At 35.8% G+C, this 25,331-nt stretch overlaps 1 protein-coding gene across 3 annotated transcripts in view; it reads right to left on the bottom strand.

Moving 5' to 3' along the window:
- Positions 1-2,560: 2,560 nt before the first annotated feature.
- The window catches only part of MAPK8 (mitogen-activated protein kinase 8), a 46,165-nt gene continuing 23,394 nt past the window's right edge, over positions 2,561-25,331 (bottom strand). Inside the window, exons 2-12 of one of the 3 annotated variants that reach the window (XM_068687850.1) lie at positions 25,138-25,304; positions 22,398-22,527; positions 21,119-21,177; positions 20,857-20,995; positions 16,047-16,212; positions 11,585-11,656; positions 8,965-9,147; positions 8,314-8,438; positions 7,293-7,356; positions 3,931-4,008; positions 2,561-3,494 (exon numbers count right to left, since the gene is read on the bottom strand). In XM_068687850.1, the coding sequence (XP_068543951.1) occupies positions 3,349-3,494; positions 3,931-4,008; positions 7,293-7,356; positions 8,314-8,438; positions 8,965-9,147; positions 11,585-11,656; positions 16,047-16,212; positions 20,857-20,995; positions 21,119-21,177; positions 22,398-22,527; positions 25,138-25,259 (1,284 nt within the window). In that variant the 5' untranslated portion in view covers positions 25,260-25,304 and the 3' untranslated portion in view covers positions 2,561-3,348. Of the gene's footprint in view, positions 3,500-3,930; positions 4,009-7,292; positions 7,357-8,313; positions 8,439-8,964; positions 9,148-11,153; positions 11,226-11,584; positions 11,657-16,046; positions 16,213-20,856; positions 20,996-21,118; positions 21,178-22,397; positions 22,528-25,137; positions 25,305-25,331 lie in introns of all 3 variants that reach the window. The other 2 variants (XM_068687851.1, XM_068687849.1) reach the window with 2 other exon arrangements.

The following is a 25,331-nucleotide window of genomic DNA, read 5'->3' as shown; positions in this document are numbered from 1 at the left end:
TGCTTTGGCAGTCCAACTTCTCCCCACACACTAACACACAAAAATCTCCGTTCTGACCCCATTGTCTTGTCTCAACAAAAGTTGTCACACAGTGGAGGTACAGCACACAGTATCAGTATGAAACTCTTTCGCTCTCATTCTCTATTTAAAATCCTTGAGCAACCTACTTCTACAGAGGGAAAGGAGCCATTTTGTCCTTGGTGCCTGACACAGCTCTGATCGCAGAAGGTGGGAATTAATCTTATTATTACTGTCCAACTGTTCACCTCACCTGACAGGAAATCAGACACAGCTCACTGTAATTCAATCCCTACCAAACTCCAGTGGATTGGAATGCCCTAGAAGTGGAAAGTTATATGCACTTTAGTGAAGCCTGGTGCCATGAGAAGATTTTGGAATCACATACTAAAATAAAGCTTAATAATACTTTACGACTAAAATTGTACAGTGTATTAGATAGTATACTATGCTAGCTAACAACAGAACAATAGACAAAAAGAGCTGATCTCTAGCTACCCATTTGTTTGCTATGTGTGGCAATGTACAATCATCTCTGAAAACATTTTACATTTCAACAAATAAAAAGTGATGTTAAGACTAGTCTACTATTGTGATAATTTGGTTACTGCGAATCTTATTTTCTTATCTTTTAAATTTACCATCACTTTAATTTGCCTAAAATGAAAAAATGAAATCAACTAAGAAAAAACCAAAGTAACATTGCTATGAGGCCAGAAGTGAACTACAGGTTCTAGCATCCAAAGCTCTGACCTTAGTGAAATAATCACTTTAAACATAGCTCACTTCTAACTGCATGGGTTGCAGTGCATAGTATCAGCCATTCATCAACCCTATCTTAAAAGAAAAAACAGCTCAATTCTCCTTACAGATTATGAGCAAAATGAAGTTACTATCAATAACATGCTGTAGTAAAACATTAGACTCAGCCTGTTTATGTTGCAAGAAAAAAAAAGAACAAAGTAGCTTTCACTCAATATTCATTTAAAAGCAATTCTCTTTAGGATACTGGAAAGTGATAGCATTTTTTTTTTTTAAGCTTCAAAATATTTCAGTCACCACTGCAATCCAGAGTGGTCCAAAATCAATTGAAATAGCAATTACATTTACCAAATTTTGTTCTTCACACAGCATTTACAGGTATCAGAAGTTCACTTTGTCAACCTTAATTTCATTATGCTGGGTTAACCGTATATAACAATGTAGTACTGTTGTATGACCAAAAATTTTGGCTTAATTCTCAGCTAAAACTTTGATAAAAAATTACAAAATAGACTGTTCTGTTGGTCTCTGTTCAAATTGAGCAGATTTTCTATGTTCCAGTGTGAGATGAATCCAAATATGTCCTGCCTATTTTGAGGTACTATACAATTTGGCAGGATCCTGTAAAAATAATTGCCTTAACAAATGTGTTTAGAAAGGCAATATTGAAATATTCGGTACAAATGAGGAAAGCAAAATTACACACATAGCACTTACCAGCAGTCTAGCCAGGCCAGGGAAACAACTGTGCAGTTTATCAATTTAGTCATCTTTGAGACATTACCAGTCCTTGTACCCTGTATTTTTTTTAAAAAGACATGTTAGATATTGAAAGCATTACTATCACTTACATTTTTCTGAAACTTTCTGCAAAGACAAATTTTCCTCTTTTGATTCTAACTTCAAAAAGATATTTATTTAACCCAACAAAGTGGAAGGAACCACACTGAAGAGTATCAGTAATTCCTGGATGAACTTTATAGCCAGTCATATTATTTACTTTACTCTGTGCCTGGCAAGACTTCTGTATTTCTTATGCTCATTTTTGTTAGCATGACTAATTTGAATTCCTCTTCACATTCTAAGTCACTACAAAATATGCATCTACACAAGGCAATCAACTATACAGCCTAGCTTCACTAAAAATCTGCATTTTCCAAAAGAATAAATTCTGAATGATTGTTTAACTCATACATAAACTTAAGTCAGTTATACATAAATCATTCTGTAAATATAAAATGTAAACAGTTAAAATACTTCTGTGAGGAGCAGCACCATTTTACATGACTATTTAGTAACTGTTCAACATATTTCAATATATCTTTTGTTTAAAAAGTGTATTGAAATCTGGAGCTTCAGTGCTGAAAGCTACTGAATATTTATGACTTAAAATGAACCATTATTAAGATTTCTGCTACACTGGTCTCATGGTGAAATGAAAGAGATAAATATTAATTTATACAGCACTACTTCTCCCTCCTTTGGATGGTATATATTGCTCACTTAATGCATTAACTACAGAAATCCTGAGGTTCTTCTACCACTTATGGTTTTAGCTATCAGTTACTTTTGGTGGAGAAAGAATAGCTAAGTTTTGTCCCTATTGCATTCACATCATTTCCTCCTCTCCCCAAAAAGCACTCACCTTAGCAGACAAAAATACTAAGAAACTAAACACCCAAGAATTATATCCTACATGTAAGTATAATTGCTTTCCCTGTTGGCAGTCTAGACATCCTGGATTCACTTTGTTTTGTGTGTACAAAAACAGGCTACAAGCTAGAAGTAAACAGTTTATTTGCATTGCAATGTGTTATTCATGAAGTATCCTCTTGTTTTATGGCGATCACAGGTTTGGCATGCCACAATTCTGCAGAAAACATCACATCCCTTTGTTAGGCTAGATATTTCTGCAGCCTTGAAGATAGGTTTTGTTTTCTTAAGTTCAGAAAACCGTTCAGATTAAATTTCTTTGCTGAGGTTTGTTTCTCTAACAAAATTCAATAACTGCTGCTTCTACTGAAGTATTATAGGCAAGCGGCCAAAATAAAAGAGGATTTTGTTCACTGCCAGCACCACAGTAGTATGCCCCAAAAAAACTACAGCTGGCTGCACTGAATTCTCTCCCCACCTTCACATGGACATATGACCAAGCATAAAACTTTGAAGGATATCATGAACAAAACATCTGGAATAAATTCTAATTAAAAAATTGAAAACCTATAAAATCTTAAATAATTCATGATATGGTAATGACCACAACATTAATATGTGCTTTGATAAAACAAATCTTACAAATTCAGTAAAAAAAAATCAGCAGCATAATAGTAAAGCAAATATGCAGATTTTAAAACCACAATAAAAATTATCAGGTTTAATATTTTACAGTTAATTACAGCAAAAAAAAAAGTGGCTGCTTTTAACACAACTTACAGTTTAAAATTACAGCACTTTATGATGAATTCTACGATTATTTTTGAAAAAACACTCAAAAATACCACCAAATTTTAAAGGTGCCCTATTCATGACTAAAAGGACCCCCCTCCCTCCCCCCAAAAGACCAAGTAGTCATCTACAGCAACCCAGAGGTCCAGCTGAAGCTTCTAGACTGCTGTCTGTATCAGAGGCCAATGTTGGATCTGTTGACATTGAAGACACATCGTTGACAGATGACGATGAAGATGGATGTTGAGAGCCATTGATCACTGCTGCACCTGTGCTATGAGAAACAAAACAGCAAATCAGTTGCAGATACAGTTGCATGGTTCAGCACTTGCATTAGTCTGTCTCTTCCTAAGAGTCATTACTTTTCCCCATTTCAGCGAGTTTGAAGAGATGTATCTCAAGCCATTTTCAAAGCAAATAAAATCCACAATTCTCTAATTTGGGGTTTAATGAATGGTATGTCAGGAACCACAGAACTCACATGACAGGACACCTGTCAAATTCCAATAAATGCTATTGTCTGAAGGTTAAAAATCACAGAGATAACACTGCATAAACCCAGAGCTAAAAGAGAATTCTAGAGGTTATCGGCCACTGAAGAGACATATTTTTGAGTCAGGTTACTCTCAGATGTCTTGAACAGCTTTACACCCTCCTAACCTAGTACTCAACAGAGCTTTGTACTGTGCTTTTATTGTAACCAACCTAAAGGGGCTGGTTGTCCACGTATAACCCCATTCTTGGTTCTTTCCTCCAGGTCCATGACTTCCTTGTATATCAATTCTGAAAATGCAGGGAAAAGAAAGTAGAAAAATGAATTTGTAAATACAGGACTCAATTAACAACACATCTACCATTAAAATTTCTTAGGTTCATTACTGTTTAGAATAAGTTTTGAACAACATGTTGTAGGCTACAGAAAAATTGGCAAGTTGTATATTAAAGTACAATTCCGTTCTGTTGGAGCCGCACTCTCAAGCACACACTGACATTGCCCCAAGACTTTTATCCAGACAGCCTGGGGACCTGGGGTTAAACTGAGTCTTAGTGACCACTCAGTTTTTATCAATGACTTCTTTGGTACAGAACAACCGGATCAGCAATCTTCAAGAGAACAGGTAGGCCACCAGGAACTGCATGTGCTGCCATCACATTCAAACTCATTGCAGTTACCTGGCAGTATTCCAGCCTACACTGCCAGAAAACTGTAGCTCTGTGGATGTACTTTAGCCGCACATGGTTTTATTCATTCAAGGACAATTACACTTACAGAGAACCAAATTGTTCCCAAATAGGATTAGAATGGCTTCATACAGCTTCTCTCAGCACTGCAGTGCTTCTCACTTCTACTCACCTGCACTATAAAATCTTCACCTAAGAGACAAGTCGTGCGAAGTAGCACTTCAGAATCTTGGAGCTATGCACAAAGTTGTTACACAATGTTTTGTAAAAAAGCTGTTCTGGAAAACAAGTTTCTTTACTTTGTCACCGATTCTTTCTCATCTCAAAAAGCCATTTCACACACTACATCTATTAGTTTTTCTATGATGCAGACACTCTGAAACTCTGAAAGAATAGTGACAGATAATCTCAGCAAGTAGGAGTTCCCTTAGAAGAGACCAGGCCAAAAGCCCTTGGAAGAGATAGTAGCAAAAACCACAATGAACAAATCCACACAGCATTGCCATCCTCCCAACACACATTTGCCACTAAATTTCCTCATTAACAACATCTAAAGGTCCAGGTCACCATGAAATGGAATACAACATTGCATAGAAGTAGATGCTAGAAACGAAAGAAGCAACTTTATTTTACAGTTACAGAAGTTCGTCATCCTTAAAAAGGTTACACGTGCTACTAGAGTGCTTGTAACAAGAATCATACTGCCCTATCTATATACTGGCCAGAAGGTTTCTCACCTAAAGGCAGCTTATTGCTGAGAAGAGACTTCAGCTATGAATCTATAGAAGTAGCGACAGAATAACAGAACTAAACCTACTAAATGCAGTTCATCAGAACCAACTCGTCAGGCTACTGTCACTGGCAAACTAATATCATGTACAAAGAGTTTGGAAGAAAAAAGCATTTAGGAATTACAGTTTCAAGGGCTGTGAAGTCTCAAAAGTAAACTCTATACTGCCTGAAATACCTATCTTTTATTTTAGCAGTATAACTATTTATCTTCTATTTCAAAAGGGGAATAAAGTTTGCTGGGAAGGAGCACAGGGAGAAAGTTTCCACAATTCTATCTCTGCCTTTACAATTAAAACCCATTTTCTAATAGGAAGTGAGTTGCAAGTATGGTAGTACTAGATTTTACAGCCTGGTGTCCATCATCAGCCAACAGAATGAAACTGTAAAAAATGACCCATTAAACATTTTTCCAGTTTTCTTTTTGGTTTGGTTTGGTTTTCCCCCTCTGGGGATAAAAAGGCTATACCAATCTGATATTCCTTCCTAGACTTTTTCAGTACAAATTATTAGATCAGTAGTTGCACTAAATTCTTGCTTAAATTCAGTATTTGTAGCCTTCACAGTCTCTGGATCCATCCAAGCTCAACGCTACCACTGGTCCTATTTAAAACACTTAAACCACAGAGAACTAAATGAGGTACCTGAGACAGAGGAAGCAAACATCCTAAATAAAAGCAACTTGTTTATCCTAAGTGAGAACATTTATAGTCTAAGGCACTGAAATGCACATTGGGGACAGACTCTCAAGAACTACCACGTAGGCCCACAGCGGGAAAGCCACATACCTGCCCTAATCTCAGTGAAAAATGCAATTAGCAATTCAAGCGTTTGTTCTGCCTTTCACTTAGGAATAACCAGTACCAATTCAGGATCACAATAAATCTTCTGATACGCTAAATCATATAATTAAAGACTGCAGTGATCCAGAGGAAGGCATTTTTATTACCTGCAGACATTTCTAAATAAATTGTGTTGTTTTTGTTTGTTTGTTTGTTTTTCAGTATTTAGCCTAGCTAGTACAGTTGGTGACAATAAAAGAGTAATACATTTTAGAGGTGGCAGTTAAACATTGCACTCTTACAGTAACTGACCCATTTACTTACATAAATAATTCTAAAAAAAATAAGTCATTTCCGAAAACTACAATGTCATACAATTAGTATTGTCTGACTTGTCAATAGCAGCAAAGGAAAATATATGATATTAATAGTACGGATGTAAAAGATTTCTCCACTAGAAGTGGAGGTTTCATTTATCTTAAAACCAATCTCCACAGGTCTTTAAAGCTCAGCAACTCTCTTGATTTCTAAAGTGCAGGGGGTACAGAAGGTTACAACAAGGTTGTAGATTACAATACATCAAACGCTAATGGATGCAGTGGCAGATGGCATTTTCTCTTAGCACTAGGACCTCTGCAGTAACGCCACACCTTGTAGAAGCAATTTCAAAATGAAACACAAGCTTTACAGGTAACAAAGAGGTTCCCCTTGTACTTTATAAGTATAAAGGAAAATATAGATACAAAACCACTACTGACCACTAAAAATCATACTCTTGGAGGTAAGTCTTATGTCATACTATGATCTGTTCCACACCTCAGCCCTAGCCACTATCTCTGGACCTCACAGGAGATAACCATCAGCGTTTGTCACATCACTTTAACCTCTCTATCTTGCCCTTTACTAACACTCCTCTGCTTTAATTATGTTCAGTACAAAAAATGCTAATATGCTCTTCACTTAACAGTGATGCTTCTATTTCAGATTTACACTGCTCCAAATCCTGAATTTTTTTTCAGTTGTACCAGTTCTGTTCAGAAGGGTTCCTCTCCCTAAAACCGCTGCCTTATGATTTGCAAAAGGTGACCAAAATGAGCAGACCTACAGTTGAATGAACTTAAGCTCATCACCTTTACAGAAAAATTATAGCGTCCTTAAAATCAAGAGCTTGTGAAACATTGATCTGTTCCTTTGCCATTCCAAGCAACTGAAGTATGTACTATTAGGTTACTCAGGAGAATCTTAATAACAGTAAACCTTGGAGACTAATCTACTTCAAAAAAGTTTCAGGATAAGCAAAAGCGTTGTTCTTACCTTTCCATTCTTCTATCGTGTGTTCCCTCTCATCTAACTGCTTATCTGGTATCTTTGGTGGAGGCTGGAAAACAAAACTAACTCATGATAAAGTAATCAAAAGGGAAACGAAACTAGAATAAATGAAAAATTGAATTAAAATATTCTGAATAGGAACCTGATTTTAAAATACTGTATTTACATGGACAAATAATCTCTCATACTTGGCTTATTTTTTAGATGCTGCTTCACGTTTTAAACTTGTTCTGATTAGCAGATTTGCTACCATTACTGAAATAATTAAAGCAGAAACTGAACAGTCTGGTGAAATAGCTCATAAGGACAGTGGTCTCCAGCTCAAGCAGCCCTTTTTACCTATTTAGTGTTAATTAAGCAGAATTCTAATTCCACCATCTACATCAAGCATCCTACTAACTTTCTCTTAAAAATGTGGTTTTTTCTCCCCACAAGTTGAAATAATTTATTTTTTAACTAAGATCTTAATTTAATTCCTCTGTTCTTTAGTGTCAATAATTGAAAGCTTGAGGTCTTGTACAGAAGAAAGTTTTTGCTGAAATATTTTCATTTTAAGAGTACTATCAATTGCTACAACTAATGAAAATATTTCTCTTGCTCAGGAGTAAATATTTCAGAATCCTATCACAGGCAATCAAACTATTGATTGAAACAAACTATTGACTGAAACAACTGAAACTAAAAAATTAGAACTCTGTATCAGAGACTTCAGGTGCATTGCTACCTGTCTAGGAGTTTATAGGAGTTTATATGCAATTACAAAGAAATACAGATGCACACACAAAAGTACTTTAGTTACCTGCAAGTTTGTGCCCATTCCTAATACTAATTCTAATAAACAAGTAGATCAACGACAATAAAAAGATTACAGCTCAGTTAAGCTTCTAGTGAAATGTGTAGATCATGCAATAATCTTTCAAGCAGCTACATAGAGTATCACAACAAGTTCGCTTTAATACAGGACTGTCTTAGTCAGAGAAGCAACCTTTCTAAAACAAGAACTTACAGCTTCTGCTTCTGATGGATCATACCAAACATTGATGTACGGGTGCTGAAGGGCTTCATCCACAGAAATTCTTTTAGAGGCGTCTATAACCAGCATTTTTGACAACAAATCCCTTGCTTGACTTGCTGCAAAAGTGAAATTTTCTACTTACACTGGTGCCATATGCACATAACACAGTATTTCAAAGCTGATAAGGAAAGAAGACTGGTAAACAAACTCCAATTTAGGATCTATACAAGCCTCACAGAATTTGGGGTTTAGGAAAGAACCATTTTAATAACTAAAGGATATATGCATATTATGAATATAAAAACTTTATTTTCATCAATTTCCTGAAGAAAGAAGATCTGCTCTGGCTACACAACTTCTATTCCTCCCCTCATTTTTCTCTAAATCACATCTGTCATTGAGAGAAATATGCTTCATTTTCTTTATACAGGTTTTACCAGGATAGGAGATGTTCCAGGGAGGATAAGAAAGTGCAGGTAACCATATCTCAGAACTTTCATCTGCTTCCATGATATTAATATTGTAACATTTAAAACCTTAGCAGCATGATTCTACAGTGAACAAAACTAAGATACATTTCTATTCAATGCGATGAAGTTTATAAACTTTAAAAATATACAATGCACAGAAGACAGACCTTACCTTTAAGTTTGTTGTGTTCAGAATCAGCTGGGAAAAGAACATCTGGGAAGAGTTTCTCAAAGCTATATCCAGCATATTTGGGTCTGTTCTCAACATAAGTTCGGACTGTGGGCTGTAGTTTCTTCATAAATTCAGGACATGGTGTTCCTAGCTGCTCTATAACTTTATTCCACTGATCAATATCTAAGGTTTCACAGCTAAGAAAAACAATGTCTAATTTTCAGCTAAAAAGTTACGTTAAAACCACAAGAATTATCCAACAGAGATAAAAACAGAAAATTTTAATAAACTATCAAATTCAGCATTAATCAGGATAATCTTCTCAGAGAAAACAGTGAAGCAAAGCAAGAATGATTGAGTAGTAAAGGCAACATGCATTTTACTCGAAATCATAAGAATTAAATGGCAAAGGATATACTCCTGTGAAACAAAGCAAATAAAAAGACTCACAAAATTCATTAAGTTCAAATAAAAGTGCTTAGGTTATTTTTTAAGGACATTCTGAGAAAAACTCACTTCCTGCTCTAAACATTTATTTACAGCAACCGAGCTATTAAGCACCATTAATTCATTGAAGAAAATCGCTATGCATGGGTGCTTTGTCCTCTCTTCTTGCCTTGATAACTCATCTGAGTTCTGGACTCTACCAAATTAGCGATCTCTCCCTAATGACACACAACGCACAGCACCAGTGGGCTCATAAAGGATGAAATCCTGGATCACACAGGTTAACAATTTTGTCAGTCTTCAACATTGAAGCAGAAGACTTTCAAGGGCATGTAAGGAACATCTTAATTGAAAAGCTTACACCAGTTAAGGAGAGATTGCCCAGTTCACGGCAGTAAAATTTAATATATGCCACTAAAAAAAAATAAAATAAAGTGAAGCTTGGCTCAGGAATTTCTAGTTGCAGGTCACTAGATACTGGGAGAGAGTAAAATTTTGTATATTCTTATCTCAGTCATACAGTCTTCCCAACATTTTATGTTCAGCTACTGTTGAAGACTTGATACTGCACTCCCTAAACCTTCACTTGTATCTAGCAGGTCCTTTCTTCTGTTTTTAAAATTTTAAAGTAAAGTTTCATAGCTATACAATGCTTTGCACAGGCCTTGAAAAAAAATAGTATTGCGTTGTATGGCACTGAGCCTAAACTGCAAAGCCATGCAAGAAAATCAGATTGAGAACATTAGCATGGTGCAGCAAATGCAATGCCAGAGCTGTGTGAAAGTCCCCAGATCTCCTTGCTGTGCCCCAAAACCTTCACCCAATCCTCACCCTCAAACAGGAATGTAACAATTTTTAAACAATTAACCTATAGCAAAAGCATGAAAAATTTCTGACGGCATCTAACAAAACGGAAGGAAACTACTAGTGAAACAAATAAAATGCCAAACTCGAATTAGATAACTGCTGATTTTAGCAAGGATCTAGAGGCTTCAGCTCTATTTGGTTGTAGCAGATCCTTTGCCTGAAGCACTGTTCACATGACAACCCACACAGACACCACCAAGCAAATCATGGAAGAGAAAGACAGAAGCACCAGGTATTTCTGAAAGCTGTTTGCAGGATGAATTCTGCAAACAAAAATAAAAATCCACGGAGTGCAACCATTTAAGCAAGTTAGGAACTTTTTGTAAACATCTCCTATAAAACAATAAAAAATAAAATAACAACTGCTAATATGCTTGGGTACCAAACAAAATTAGTAAGTTATTATATAAATATGAAGTCCAAAGCAAAAAGCAACGCATGTCAACCACCTAAACAAAACACCACCTACACAAACAAACAAACAAATCTGTCTTAAATGTGACAATGTCCAAAAACAATGGATAGACACTATATTAAACTTAAAAAGCAAACGAACAAACAGAAAGAAAGGAAAAAGGAAAAATAAGCTTGTTCAGCCCAAGTGGTATTTTGTTCATTTTGCTGTATTTTCTTAGTATTAATTTCTAAAGACAGTCATACTTGTTAAAGCCATCTGTGTTGTTTTGCTTTAAATGGTATAACTGTAGACATTTTTGCAGCATCCCGGAACTAAAATTAGGAACTAGCAAATTGCATTTTGACAAGGCAGTTTAAAAACAGTATTTTAAAAATTGGAACCACCTTAACCTAGAACTAAATCGTTGCAGTCTCTTTTGACCTTTTATTACTACATCCTAGGCCAAAGGTAAGGATACGATCTGTACCAGGAAATAAAACACCACCTTTGATCATTTCTCCCATGATGCACCCAACTGACCAAATGTCAACTGAAAACAAAATGCAATGATATTAACATAAAAGATAGTTACCAAAATAAAGTAAATAAAAATATCTAGACGCACACACACACAAATGAAGTGACTATAAAAAGCATGTGTAATGAAGGTGAGTGAAGGTGGATGAATGTATGCTAACTAGAGGACCAGCAGAGACTATGTCCTACTGCTAGGTGCAGCCTGAGTATAAATGACATTCTAAACAATTTTTTTTAAGTGTATCACAAGAAAAATTCATATCCATTTAATAAAAAAAAATATTGCACAATACGCATTTTCATGACACAACATCAATAAAAAGGTTAATCACTTCCTAACTAATTCAACCTGCTGCAGCAGCACAAGGATACAGTCCCTTCCTGGAAAGAGGATTTTGTGGCAAACCATTTCGCCCATAATGCACCCCACAGACCATAAATCCACTATGTTTGTAGCACAAAAAGAAGGGAAAGCAAAGCAAACGGTCATTTAAAATGAAAAGAAGCATAACATGACTGCATTCTATAAACAGCAGAGACAGCACAGGAAGAAGAGCAAGTCTTTATATTAATCAATGAGACCACTTTTGAAAACACAGCATATAAGGATTAGCTTTTAACTGTCTCAAATACAAGGCAGAAAACCATCCTTTGGTTTATACAGTGCTAAAGCAAGAGCTAGAGCAGAGAGAGAGAGATATACATGAATCAAACAGAGTAACACTTGTCTTCAAGTTCTGAGACTGGCAAAGATCTTCCAGTAGATTATAATGATGCACCAAAGATAAGTTTATTTATTAAAATTATTTTCGCTGTAGTTATAGGAATCGTTCTAAGAGCAGCAAACTAAATTGACCTTTATAAATGTGGTATATCTAAGTAATTTACACTTTTAGGAGCAGAATTAATTATTTAACATATTAAATAACATTTGCCATCAAACATTTCCTGTAAGTCAGATTACCATGCATATCTCTCTCCATTTAAATAAAAAGCAAATACAATCAGTAAAAGGTCACTTAGAATTTTAGAGGATCAGTTAATGACAATATTAGTACATTCCTAAGAGATTTTCAGATAAATTATTTCGTTTAAAAATATTTCTCCACTTATGCTCAAATAACATCTTATAAAAAAAAAAAAACTCAATAGCAATATATTTTTGGTATGAAATACACATTTTCTTCATTATCTTAAATAATTCAGAAGACATACTCATAGCTTATTTTTTACAGGTATGCCATTTTTTTTACATTGCTTTCAGAGATACTGTTACCTCTGTACGCAAATATTTTCTTGAAGTCATAATGATGAATTTGAAATGTTTTAAATACTTTTATGTCAAACATGAGACTGGAATTTCAATTTAGCAGAAAAAAAGGGGATTTAAATGAGAATAATTGTATACTAAAAACCACACGTTAAAGTTGTGATGGAGCTAAGCAATTTCAAGCAAACAACATTGTTTCTAATTGAAAATATTTCTTCCCTCTTATTTAATAAGTTCCTCTAAAATAGTATCTAAACCATATGATAAAGAGATCACAATTGTACATATTAATAGGTCAAAATTAAGGGCCTGGTTCATTTAAAAATAATTTATGATTAATGATGTTTTCTCTTTAAAGCTCTTTTAGAATATTTACAAGAAGTACACATTCTGCTGCACATTCACAAACTGAACTTTATCCAAATCCATTGTAAATAGTTTGTGACCAATGTGATGAAAACAACTCCTATAACTGCATGGAGAAATCTGGGAAGAGAAATAAGATAAGTCAATGACTTCATGCACCAGAAGACTTTAGTGGCTAAGAAAAACTTTAGGTACAATTCCTCTCTTCACCGTACAAAACAAACTTGTGGTGTTTGGGGGTGTTTTGGTTTGCTGCTTTCATTAATCAAAAAATAACCCATTTATTTATAGGAATCTGACTAACTTTTCCAGAAGCTAGACCAGCTTATACATAGATGACTGCTCCTGTGGATACTATTATAGAAGACTGAGTCAAATCTTAAAGATGTTAAAAAATCCTTTAAAAATATTTAAAAATTACTAGTTGTCATACATAATGTACTTAATTCTTTAAAACCCTGCTTGGAGTGAATTTACTATCTTCTATAACCCTAAGTGGGAAAAAAGCTAAGTGAAAATCAAATTCAAACTCAGCGTACATACTAGGAAACTTTAAAGTAATTGTTTCAGAGAGTTTGGGTGTTCCCCTGCTTTTCAATGCTTGCTTCCTGACAATAACACACAAGTACCCAAGACTAAATATGCTAAGGTGTAACTGCAAGAACAGTTTTAGCGTCCTTCAATTCTGAATTTCTTCAGTTTTCAAGCCCTGCTTTCTTAATGCAAAATACCCATATAAGCTTTGTCTACTTCAGTATAAGGCATATGGAAAAGTTAACTCTGTCATAGGTTTGTTAGGGATCTTAACTAGTTCTAAAAAAATTACAGACTTCATATGTACATACCATAGTACCACAGAGTACTACCCTATAGTATATATCTCAGTCATCAATACATGTATGGCAATCCTCCCACATCTTGTCTGCAAGGGAAGTTCAGCAGGGCACTGAAACAGCATAAAGCTGCCAGATGACCCTGTTCAATTAAACTATATGCTACTCTCTCTTTAACCTTTATTAGCTGTCAATTTTCAATATTTAACTAAGTTAAGGTAACCTTTAACTATGGATTTAGAGGGCTACAATGGGCATCAATGTTAACAGGTGGGGATCCTGGACAGTCCATAGTTCCTACTGCAGACACGTCCATCCTTTATACCTGCCTCACTGCCCTCTGCAGCCTAGCTGCTCTGTCACCAGAGCTGCACAGTAAGAAACTCATCAGCCAGTGACTGAGAAGAGCAACAGTTTATGTAAATAACCTCTTAATGACAACAGTACATATGGAAATACAGATTGTCTTCTGACTCAGTTAGCCAACAGATTTACATTCTCTACAAGTGTCATTCTCAACTCAACGACTACATATTCAGCGTTTGGGAAGATGCTGTGCTATGTAGTTTTTCATATGAAAGTAAATGTGATTTCACATTCTGCTGCAAAATATAATTCACTCTTGCTTAAGGAACAGGATTGTCGCTAGAGAAATAGAGTGCTCTAGAACACAATCTATTTAACTCCAATAATACCCGAGAAGCATTTTACTGTAAAGAATGCTTCACACTTTCGCAACTCAAATTTTAAGAGAAAAATGTAAACAGGGTAAGCTAAGACAGAAAATTTGAAACTTCCATTGCATGAATTCCTTCTGTAAAGCAGCTGCGTGACTCAGACTACAGCTTTAGGTTCTTTTATCCCTTGTCTCTCAGTTGGCCAATGTAAAGCCTTCTGGGAAAAAAAGGAAAGAAACTTAAATTTGTGCTCTCTATAAAACTTTGGCAGTTAAAAAAAAAAAGTAACTTTATGTATGCTCCACTCAACCTGACTTCTAAGTTACAGAAAAAATAGCCAACTGTGGAGGCCATTTGAAAGACTGTATTCCTATCTGACAGACTAACAATCCAAACAGAAATATAAATCACAGCCTTGCAAAAAAGATCTGTTCTCTTTCCTTTGAGCTGGCTTCTTCTATTGTCAGCACCGATAGGAGTTATTCTTCCTGGCTTTTATATGAAAAACAAAAAGAAATCAGTCTCTATGCACCTTGCAGCTATAGTTTCTGTACAACCTGAAGTCATTTGCCCTAATGCTATGCGGTTGCCAGGAAAGTTTGCAGACTATATTAAGAACCTTGCAAAAACACTGCATGCCCTAGTTGTGTCAGTAACCTGAGGAGCCGTACACCTTGTATCACCAGGAGACAGCTAGCAAAGCCTCAAGCATCACAGCATCTCCTAGGGCTTACTGGAGAACTAATCGATAATGGGTTTAAAACATTTTCAGCAAATGGTGATCCTTGTGCACAATGCCTGCCTGAAGCAGATACATCAAGTTAGGTGAACTGACAACAGCGACAGCAGATCAATGAAATGGCAGCAGAACTTCAGGAAGGATATGTTACTTCAGTTTCCCAAAGAATAAATACTAGGTGTTTCATTTATAAGATACAAAATAGCTGATTGAGTGATTTCCCCCAAATGCTACACACTTTCCTTACTTTCTTACAGAGGATACTGAGAGATCCAGGGTCAAAGACTGAGCATAAAGAGGAGGGAAACGTACCCAAGCAGGACAAAGCAAACGAATTTCCTTTGAGTTCATCATGGACCTCAAAGAATCTATGCTGCTTCATGACAATACTCTGCATTATTCTTTGAAGTATGTCACTGTTTTTTTCTTCAGCAATATTAATTAAGAGCTTTGTGTGACAATTTCAAAGTGGGCTGGTTTCAATAAAAATAATGCCACTGTAGGTGGACTTGATCTTGTTTGTTTCCTGCGTCCTGAAAGGCTATACTGAACATATTTTTTAAACATTCAATTTGGGACACATGTTTACTGATGAACTACAATTTATATCCTCATCAGGAATAAAATCAGGTCAATGTACACCGAGGTACATATCACATATTAAGGTAATACATTTTCAGTTCTGTCATGAAATTCAATCTACCAAACAGGTCATTTAAATTTTTAAACAAACAAGGCCCTCAATTTATTTTCCTATTAAATGCAAACATTTCTAATGGGATTGGATAAATAAATTGGTGTATCTGCATTTTGGTCACATGAATCTGCATTTTGGTCACATGCCTAATTTATAAATTTTCTACAGCTTGAAAAAAAACATTTAACATGTAAAATGTGGTGTGCCGAACAAAAAATAAAGCTATGCCAAAGAAAGACTATATTTGCTGACCGTTTTCTTTGTATCCCATCCCTAGGATGACCTCTGGTGCTCTGTAGTAACGAGTCACTACATAAGGCGTCATCATAAAACTAGTTCCTGCAGTTCTGGCCAGTCCAAAGTCAAGAATCTTCAAAGTGCAGTCTGACTTTACTACTATATTACTGGGCTTTAAGTCCTTTAAAAAGAAACATCATATATGACTGCTAAGACAAGCACAAAGTATTTTGTGGTTCACATTTTTAAAAGATAATACTGCTAACATTAAACCCCACATATATTACTTGATCATTTGTAAAACTGCAGTTTCTTTTCCCCTTGCATTAATTAATATGCATTCAGCAGACTATAGAATTAATTCCTTTACTGTGCTTGTAGAGCTATATAGCAATTAAAGAAGGTAAATACAACTAGTGTTACAAGATATGCTAGTAATGTCTGAAATAAATCAAGGTTAGTATGAAATGTTAGCTCTGAGGAAAGGTCTAGAAACTTCACTGGACCAACAGTTACTACTACAGTGCAGTTGCTACAAAAGTAACATGACAATTGCTGAAATCATTTGATGCAATAATCATCGTGATATAAGAATTATTAAGAATTATAACATAAATGTTAAAAGCAAAAGACTTTGCTAGTCAAGGCTGCATTACCTCTTTTGAACCAATGCAGACAGATGTATTTCTCTAAACAGGAAGGAAATGCCCATGCTCACAGAGGTCTAGTTTCACATTTAGGATTTGGTTCACATTACACCAAATTTGGTGACCAAACCCAAAAAGGCACCAGTGAAAAATGGCCAGATACTTAAACATTAAATTGTAATAAAAAAATAAAGATATATTTTCAGAGGTTCTTAGCTGAAAGCTTGGTAATTCTATTCTCTTCATCTGAACTCTAAAACTACATTGGCAATAGGGACTTTGCAATGTCTATACAGACACTACACAGGCATACTCAGTGTTTATCTCAGGAGGATCTTACAAACATCTGAATGTCACAGAGCAAATATTATGAGCAGAATACGTTCAGAATAACTTAACCTTAAACTTTGCATCATAAAATCATTCATAACACACAGGCCATAACAGATAAGCTCATATCCTTTCTCGCTACCTCTACCAAGATTAATGATACAAAACAAGAAGATGTAGCAGAGGACCCTAACATGTGAGCGGCAGGCACTTGATAAATAGCTCTATCTTTCATTATTTCGTAAAGACTTAAAAGAGGTGACCTGCAAGATGTATGTAGTTTTCTTTTGTGCTTTACATCTTTCAGCAAGCCCCTCAGAAAGCTAAGAAACCTGCACTAAAGACAGAAAGGAAATGACAAAAAAAGTTATTGGAATAATACAATTTTAATGGGTAATAAACTGTCTTGCATACTAACATATTAACACACACTTCCAAATCACACAGAGAAAGACTCTGCAAACAACTTTGGCTTAAAAGATTCTCAAACACCATGAATAAGCTCAAGTATTATACAGCATTTCAGCTATTCAATATGCATATTTCACATTTTGCTAAAATTCTGTTTATTATCAGCTTTACTTTTGCACAATTCCATTATTTGGAAAACATTCATTACAGAATCCCAGGTGCATGCTGACAGTATTAACTATACCTGTTCTCCCTAAAGTTGCAGGATTAACTAAAGAGATTTTCTCTTTGCAAGAGGAAAAACACCAGAAAACAAAAAGTGAAAGCTGAGAGAGTACTTTCCATCCCTAATTTCTGAATACTGTGTTGTTCTCATGAAGCCTAGGAGCATGTTTTAATTTTGAATACAGAATTGCCATCCTTCAAAAATGATGGAGGCTACTGTTGACTTACAATGCATTTCAAATTCATGCAAAACCAATACCTCATGTTTAAAATAAATGAGGACTCAAAAGTTCCCGTGAGAGTGATTAACATAGCTAAGCTGTAAGTACCTATACCAGAAGGTATATCACCTAACCTTAAAAATGTAAAATATCAGTGCCTAAAAATCAGAGCTATTCATGGCTGTCTCCCCATTAGCCAGACAGGCAAAGTAATTCATGGTTTACATGAGTTAAATAATTTCTGGAGTTTATTTCTCTTTCTTAAGAAAGATGTGTGTGAAGGGCTTCCATAATTAGGCACCTTTGTTAAGTGCTCAAAATTAGGCACAATACAACGTTTCAGAGCCTCGATGCAAGCCTAATGAGACTCTCTGTGTCCTTCAGCAACTCAGCGAGGCATGACCCTGCAACTCTGATTATTCATCCTCCCAAGCCTGCAAAATATAAATGAATGTATACTTGTAGCTTGCTGGAGACTCCATCTCTGCAAAATGTTTTGAACACCATAGTGTTCATCAAAGCCAACGTAAAGCTACAGTCAAGTCTTTATCAGGGTAAAACGTTATCCACTTCTGTGAAAGCTAAATATGTCCCCTGCAACTTCTAGTTGAAACAGTCCAAAACACTTTGTGTTTGATGTCTGCCTTGTTCCATGCCTCTAGTCTGCTATGAAAAAATACTGCACTTATTTCTATGGCAGATAGTATCCAGTGCTACAGGCACCTGGAGAACGTCAGAGTTTCAGTCATTTGGCAGGCTTTGAAACAGTTACTGAGATACTGAGATTATCACAGGTATGTTAGAAGACAAACAACCAAGTTAAAATCTGTGTGAAACTACCAACAGCAAAAAACGCTTCCAGCTTTAGAGGACACTAAAGAAACACACTAGATTACTAACCAGAACGCTTCAATGGCAGCCACAGTAGTGTGGACTATGTTTAAGGAATAACAACTTTCATAGACTCATAGAACGGCTTGGGTTGGAAGGGACCTTAAAGATCATCTAGTTCCAACCCCAAACAAGGTTGTTTCAACAAGGTAGTTACCTTTAGATATTCAGGACAGTGCTACAAAAAGCCCAGAAGAGCGGTATAAGGAGTTACTATTTCAGCCACAAGTTCCATATGAAAGATGTCTCTTTTCAAGCATGTCCTTCTTGCCTTCCAAGGTTTAGTGTAACTTGTTGCACAGAAAGAATTTTGATGCATTGCACCTCTAAGTATAAAGGTGTGACATACACAGCAGGTAAATAGTTCAAACATTTTTGCTTGAACACACTGAATCTTCTAACAAAGTCCGAGAACAAGCTGTCAGATGAAAATCTTCCATGAAGACATGCAAAGCGAAATGTTTCTGCCCATGTCCTTCAAAAGCATTCATGCATACTATTTACATAGCAATTGTATCTATAGACAATCTCACTGGAACATTATCTTTAAACTTTGTACTACTGCACAACATGAAGCACTCCAAATATTTCACCCATATTTACAGCAGCAAAAATTGTATCCTCAAAACTGTCTTTATTTCTACCTAACAACTACTTCTTTTCCATAAATATACAGACATTTCCATTTATTCCTGGTATCCACAGGCTCAGGGTTTTGATTCCTACTTTATAGGAGCACAAAATGCTTACAGCAAGTTAAGTGTTAGAAACTTCCTCCTGCCAGCACTACAATCCTTAGGAAGAGACACTTACAGTTCCCACCCTAGCATGTCTATATGCATGTGCAGACCAGGAAGTGCAGGGTTCAACACATGGGTGATGCCTCTGCCTACCTTTCTTCCCCCCAGCTCTTTCAAACACAGCTGTCCCAGGGCAGATTGTATGCATGAAGGAAGCCTTCACCTTCCCACCCTGAGCTGTTTACTAGAATGAGGCAGTAGATGAGTACTGGAACTAGCTGAGCAAAAGGAAACAGTGTTCGGCCATTCAAATTTCATTTGTTATTCAAACAGTCTCAGTTCTCAAGTGAAAAACACCAGACTGAAAAGGAGTGTCATTCTGCCAGATCAAGCTTGCATGCCATTCAAGGATGAGATGGACTACTGAACTGTGCAAGCACCACTGCATAGTAATAATGCCTGTTGCAGCATTCAGAATTGCTGTTCAGGATTTACTTTGCTGCGTACATCATCCTTAAGGGAGACTGCATAGTACTGACTGAAACTATCATGCATGAATAACTTTAATTATTTCTTCTGCATCATTTCAGGGATGAAAGCTTTTAAAAATTCTCCTTATAAAAACATTACAATGAAGAACATAACACTGTAAAAATACAAGCTTACAGATTCCCAGAATAATATAAACTATATTTGAAAAGTTATAGCTAGACAATCTCAAGCAATCTTTTCACTACACACAAATGTATATAAGACATTTAACTTGAATAGACAACCTTAAATTCAGAATGTCCTGACCGTTTGACATTTGTCCTGACCATTTCAAATCATTAGAAAAGTAGTTGTCATTTTTGCCTGTAGGCAACCTGAACGAATGCTTTGTGACACACAGGTGTATGTAAGTTCCACTCACAAGTCTTTATCACCATCTGTTCGTTTGGAGAATTCAGATACTCATTTGTTACTCTGCTAGTAAAAGAGCTGAAATAAATTGGGCAGTTCTTTCAAAAGATGGAATTTCAGGTTTGGTTACCAAAAGAGTAAAGGCAAAATTGCTTTCAGATACTCTTTCCTGCCATAATATAGACAGAACATGATACAGAATTTGAGGAGGTAATGTAACTCACTGATAAAATTTTTATTTGTACAGATTGTTATCAAATCCAGGAAAAACATTCAAAAGGTTCATTCCAGAATTGCAGTGAAACAAAGTAAGCTTAATTTCCTTTCAGCTTTCTCTCTGTGTCTATGGCAAACTATGGTGACATCTGTGCACCCATTTCTGATTTTTTTTTTCTAGCTCCTTTAAATACACAAGGCAAAATGAGGTGTATAAAAGAAACACAGGAAGTTCACTTACCCTGTGTATAATTCCAGCTGAGTGAAGATGTTTGATACCACACAGCATTTGATAAAGAAGATAGGACATTCGTTCATGGTCCAGCTCCATCTGAATCACTTGGCAGAGATTTGCATCCATGAGCTCCATTACTATGTAGCTTATAAAGAAAAAAAAAGAACAATCAAATAATGCTGTCATTTTATTTTATTCTTTCACCGTTTATTTTCCGATGTTAATATTTGTAAAGTTAATTCACAGCTTTAGATCAAATCAGACTTACACGTCTTGAAATTCTTCCAGGGATTTTTGCGGTGTGAACACATTCAGTAGGCCGATTATCTGTAGGAAGAGGGAGATGAAGTATAATCACACCACAGCAACAGCAAAGTTGCAAATCAACATTTCAAAACTGATACCCAGCATCCTGTTGCAATCCTTCTGGTATTTATTCATTGAAGCTCCAGATGCTCAGTGGCTCAACCAGCACTAACACACTGTAATAGATGCTAATGATTTTATCAGAAGTATTTTTCCTCCACAATTCACATAATCTAAAGATATATTGTATGCATTAACAAGATGATCTCCAAAGCTTAAAACCTCAAGTTAGTCAGTCTTCTTATGCTCCCTACTTTAAGTTTGAAGAGAACTCATTAAGACTATTATTATGTAGGAGGAAAAATAAAATGAAATACTGACAAATACTACCAAAGAGATATCACTTTGCCAAATGCAGAGGTGAAGCAACAAATTAATCCTGAGACAAAACCAGATCATTGGAGCTGTTTTATGACATTTTTCCAGTTGCTAAGAATGGATGGGATATGCAGTAACAGGCCAAGATAATATTCATCAAGAGTCATACAGGCTTACAATAGCTAATGATCATATAAATCATGCTACTGGGTAGAACTTCCTTCAGAGAATCCACTTACAAACCGCACGTCTTAAAGCAAATACAAAATTTTCTCAAGTAGCTAAAAGAGTAAGTCCTCCATGACTCTCTCCTTGCCTAAAAGCCAGGGGGAATTTTGACTTGCTGAAGGGGGATTAAGAGGGAAGGTGAGGAAGATGGCACACAACTACCTCTGAAGGAAGAAAATGGCCAATACCATCCTTCTGTAGTCCAGCTTTGATAATTTTGCAGCTTATTCTCTCCCCATGTTTGTAGTCTGCTCTATTCTACAGCTTCACAAACATCAGAAAGTTCCTGCTGTCACAACTAGGATTCCTAACTTGTTCATGCACCACAAAAAAGTAAAAACGAAATATATTGCTGGATTTTTCCTCCTACTTGTTTAGCAGCAGAAACAGCTGTCTTTAAAAAGTAGCAATGTAACACTGCCTCCTTTCTTGAGTTTGAAGAATTTAAAATTGTGCAGGTATTAACACCAGCCTGCACCAACTTTTCTGAAAGATGCTTTTGTACTTTTCATGAAGAAACAACCCTGTTCTGAAAACCACTATAATCTACAAACAATGACATCCTCTGAGTCATCTTTACAAAGAATAACCTTCTAGGTAATTCTTTAACATTTAAAGCAGGACACTCCACTTACATTTTTGTGATTAACGCACTTCATAAGAACAAGCTCTCTGTAGGCTCTTTTAGCATGGGTTTGGTTCTGAAATGGTCGGCTTAGCTTCTTGATTGCAACATTTCTTTCAAGGATGGCATCATAAGCTGCACTGTAATTAAAAATAACATTATTACATCTCAGTGTCAAGGTCCTTTAAGCTGTGGCAGTTCTCACTTTTCCAGATACCATTTACCATGTCTGCAGATATACCAAACTTTCAATATTATTCAGATTCAGGGCGTGCAACAACAAGGTGCTCTTGTATGCTGAGAAATTCAAGACTTAGAAAGCTTTTCCCAGCTTCATAGTCCTAACACAAGACAATCTCCACCAAAAAAAAAAAAAAAAAAAAAAAAAGTAGGATTTCTGCTTCCTAGAATATCTGACTAAAGGTATTGAGTTCTTGTCATTCACTGGCACTGGAAAACAGACTGCCTAAATATGATTGAAAACATTTCAAATGCAAAAAAAAAAACATATCACTTTTATATAATCTCCATGCTGAAAGGTAGGAAGAAGGAGAGAGAAAAAGTAGGTTATACTTGGGCCCCATGCTGTCATTTATTATGCAGTGTGCAGCTGTTTAATATCCTTATGACAATGAGAGTATCGATGTCAAGATAAAGCAAACAAAAAGAAAATGCTAGGAAGGCCTTAATATCTTGATGTCACCAGCTTGCACTTGATAAAAAGGAAGAATAAAATTTTGTTTGCAGACAGATGCCAAGACTGCCATATGATTCAGTTACACAGGCTGTTTAACTGATGAAGATTGTTACCGGGGACAACTCCCATATATATCACATTTCCACGACAGGAAGGCAGGGATTTTGTTTCCTGTAAGATGTAATACAGCAGCTGACTACTGTGCAGACTCAGGAAATATTTGTCAGCTACTAAAAAAGCTTCAGCAGGGAAAATACCATTTTATTGTCTCTTATCAAGAACAGCATACAAACCTAATGGAGAACATCCGCCAGTAAATGGTCAGCATTTACTGAATACAACTAAAAATATATTGTCTGTATAGTGTGTAGGCTTGAATGATTTTTTTTTTTTTAAATCATAAAAACCTCTAATTGATAGGGGGAAAAGAGAAGAAATGGGAAAAACACATACTGCTAACTTTTTTTGATTTACATTTTCCACTACCTGGAATTTCCCCCATCTACCCCCAAGAAAAGGAATATCTTCTGAAAGAGAAGCAAAGAGGTGATCAGGAAAGAATGCCAAACTTCTCATTTTTTTTTTTTGCATCCTCAACTTATATCTGTAGCAGCCTTAGAGTCTGTTTCACTGTTAGATATGGTTGAGCCTTTAGGCCATCTCCTTCATATTCCTCCAAATCAAGTTTCATCAGTTAAAACAAAAACAGATCACAAGAATTACACCCCATCTCCTCGACACATGGGCAAGATATAACCACATGAGTGCTCCAGTCTGTTTCAGGGTAATCAGAGTGGTTTAACTAAAACAGCTTCATTTACCACTAGCAGTAATTACAGAATGATGTTAGAGTAATTACATGGTCAGTTTTTGAATCTCAGCTCTGGGAAGGGCAGTAAATTTGGAAAACAGGAGGTAACATGACTGGGAATCAGAAGAGAAGTGGTAACATCCAAAGATTTTGCAGTCTTTTCTGTAGCAACTAAACAGACTCCAGCCAAAAATCTGCCTCATTATATTAACACACACATGTACAAAATTCAGATTATTATTTCTGTTGCTGCTACTTATAGACCAAAGAATCTTACTGTGAGAATTCATCACTTCAAAAACAGCTCTTTCTAGGTTAGTGGCCTTCAAGTTTGCATTTGCACTAAGAAAACACTGTTTTATTATTACGCCAGCTAAAACACATATATGAATTAAAAACACAAATGAACCACACATTCTCTAAACACTGATGACAAGATCAAAGCAGTAAAAAGGTTAAAGGGAAAATTGTTTGAGAGGATTATGCTTTTTCCTATCCTTCTCTTCCTTGACATTTTTTCTGTATTTTTATATCACTAGTTACTATCTTAAAGTCACAATAAATTGGCAAGTCTGCAAATTGCTATACTATCTATACCTTATCCTTGATTGTTCAAAAAAAGTCTCAAGAGTCTTAAACCAACATTTACCTTTGGGGTAATTTTGCTGCACAGGAAATGGTGCCTAAAGCAGCTAGTTGTCACCAATATTCAGTCAGTCAGACACTCTTCAGTCCAGAGCTTTCATTCAACAACTTACATTGTCAAGTCATATTTTCCTGAACTTCACTGGGTATTTACATATTACCCTGGAAGTCTGCATCTCAAATGCTTGTTAATTAGTACCAGAGACGAGACAGATTATAAAACTAAGTGAAACAGGCCCCTAACAAACCATTTTGAGAAGTTAAAGCATTTAGAAGTATCAAATATTATATAGAGAGTATTTCTGGCTTTTATTTCACTGTAAGTAAACAGTGTGGTTTAGGATTAGGATTAGTTTCTTTATCCAGGTTTTACCCCATTAATTTATGGGACTCAGCACAGTTGACTGATTTGCACAGAAAAGCATCAGTTCTGGAGCAAAAAGGGACATAGGTCAAAAAGCAAGAGCAAAAGCCATTGTTGAGGAAAAACAGCTAATGCTTACTAATGCTGTTTTTCGTGTAACATACAACTGTTAAGACATTGAAAATTCTATTAAGGTAAACTAAAAGTATATTTACACCTTAAAGAAACCTTACCATACTATCCCCTGTGCTCCTGATCCTATTGGTTTCAAGTTTTGATACCGTTTCAACACAGTGAACGTAGAATCTCCAATTTCAACACTGTAGAAATTGTTGTCGCGCTTGCTTCTGCTCATGACGGCAACTTAGTTCGATTGCTTCATCCAAATTTTGTTTCTGGCCTGTAAAGAAATAAAATTTTAAGAACT

Source organism: Anas acuta, chromosome 7, assembly GCF_963932015.1.
Source record: "Anas acuta chromosome 7, bAnaAcu1.1, whole genome shotgun sequence".
Lineage (NCBI taxonomy): Eukaryota > Metazoa > Chordata > Aves > Anseriformes > Anatidae > Anas > Anas acuta.
The sequence above is the reverse complement of the archived record's forward strand: the minus strand, read 5'-3'. Positions and strand labels throughout refer to the sequence as shown.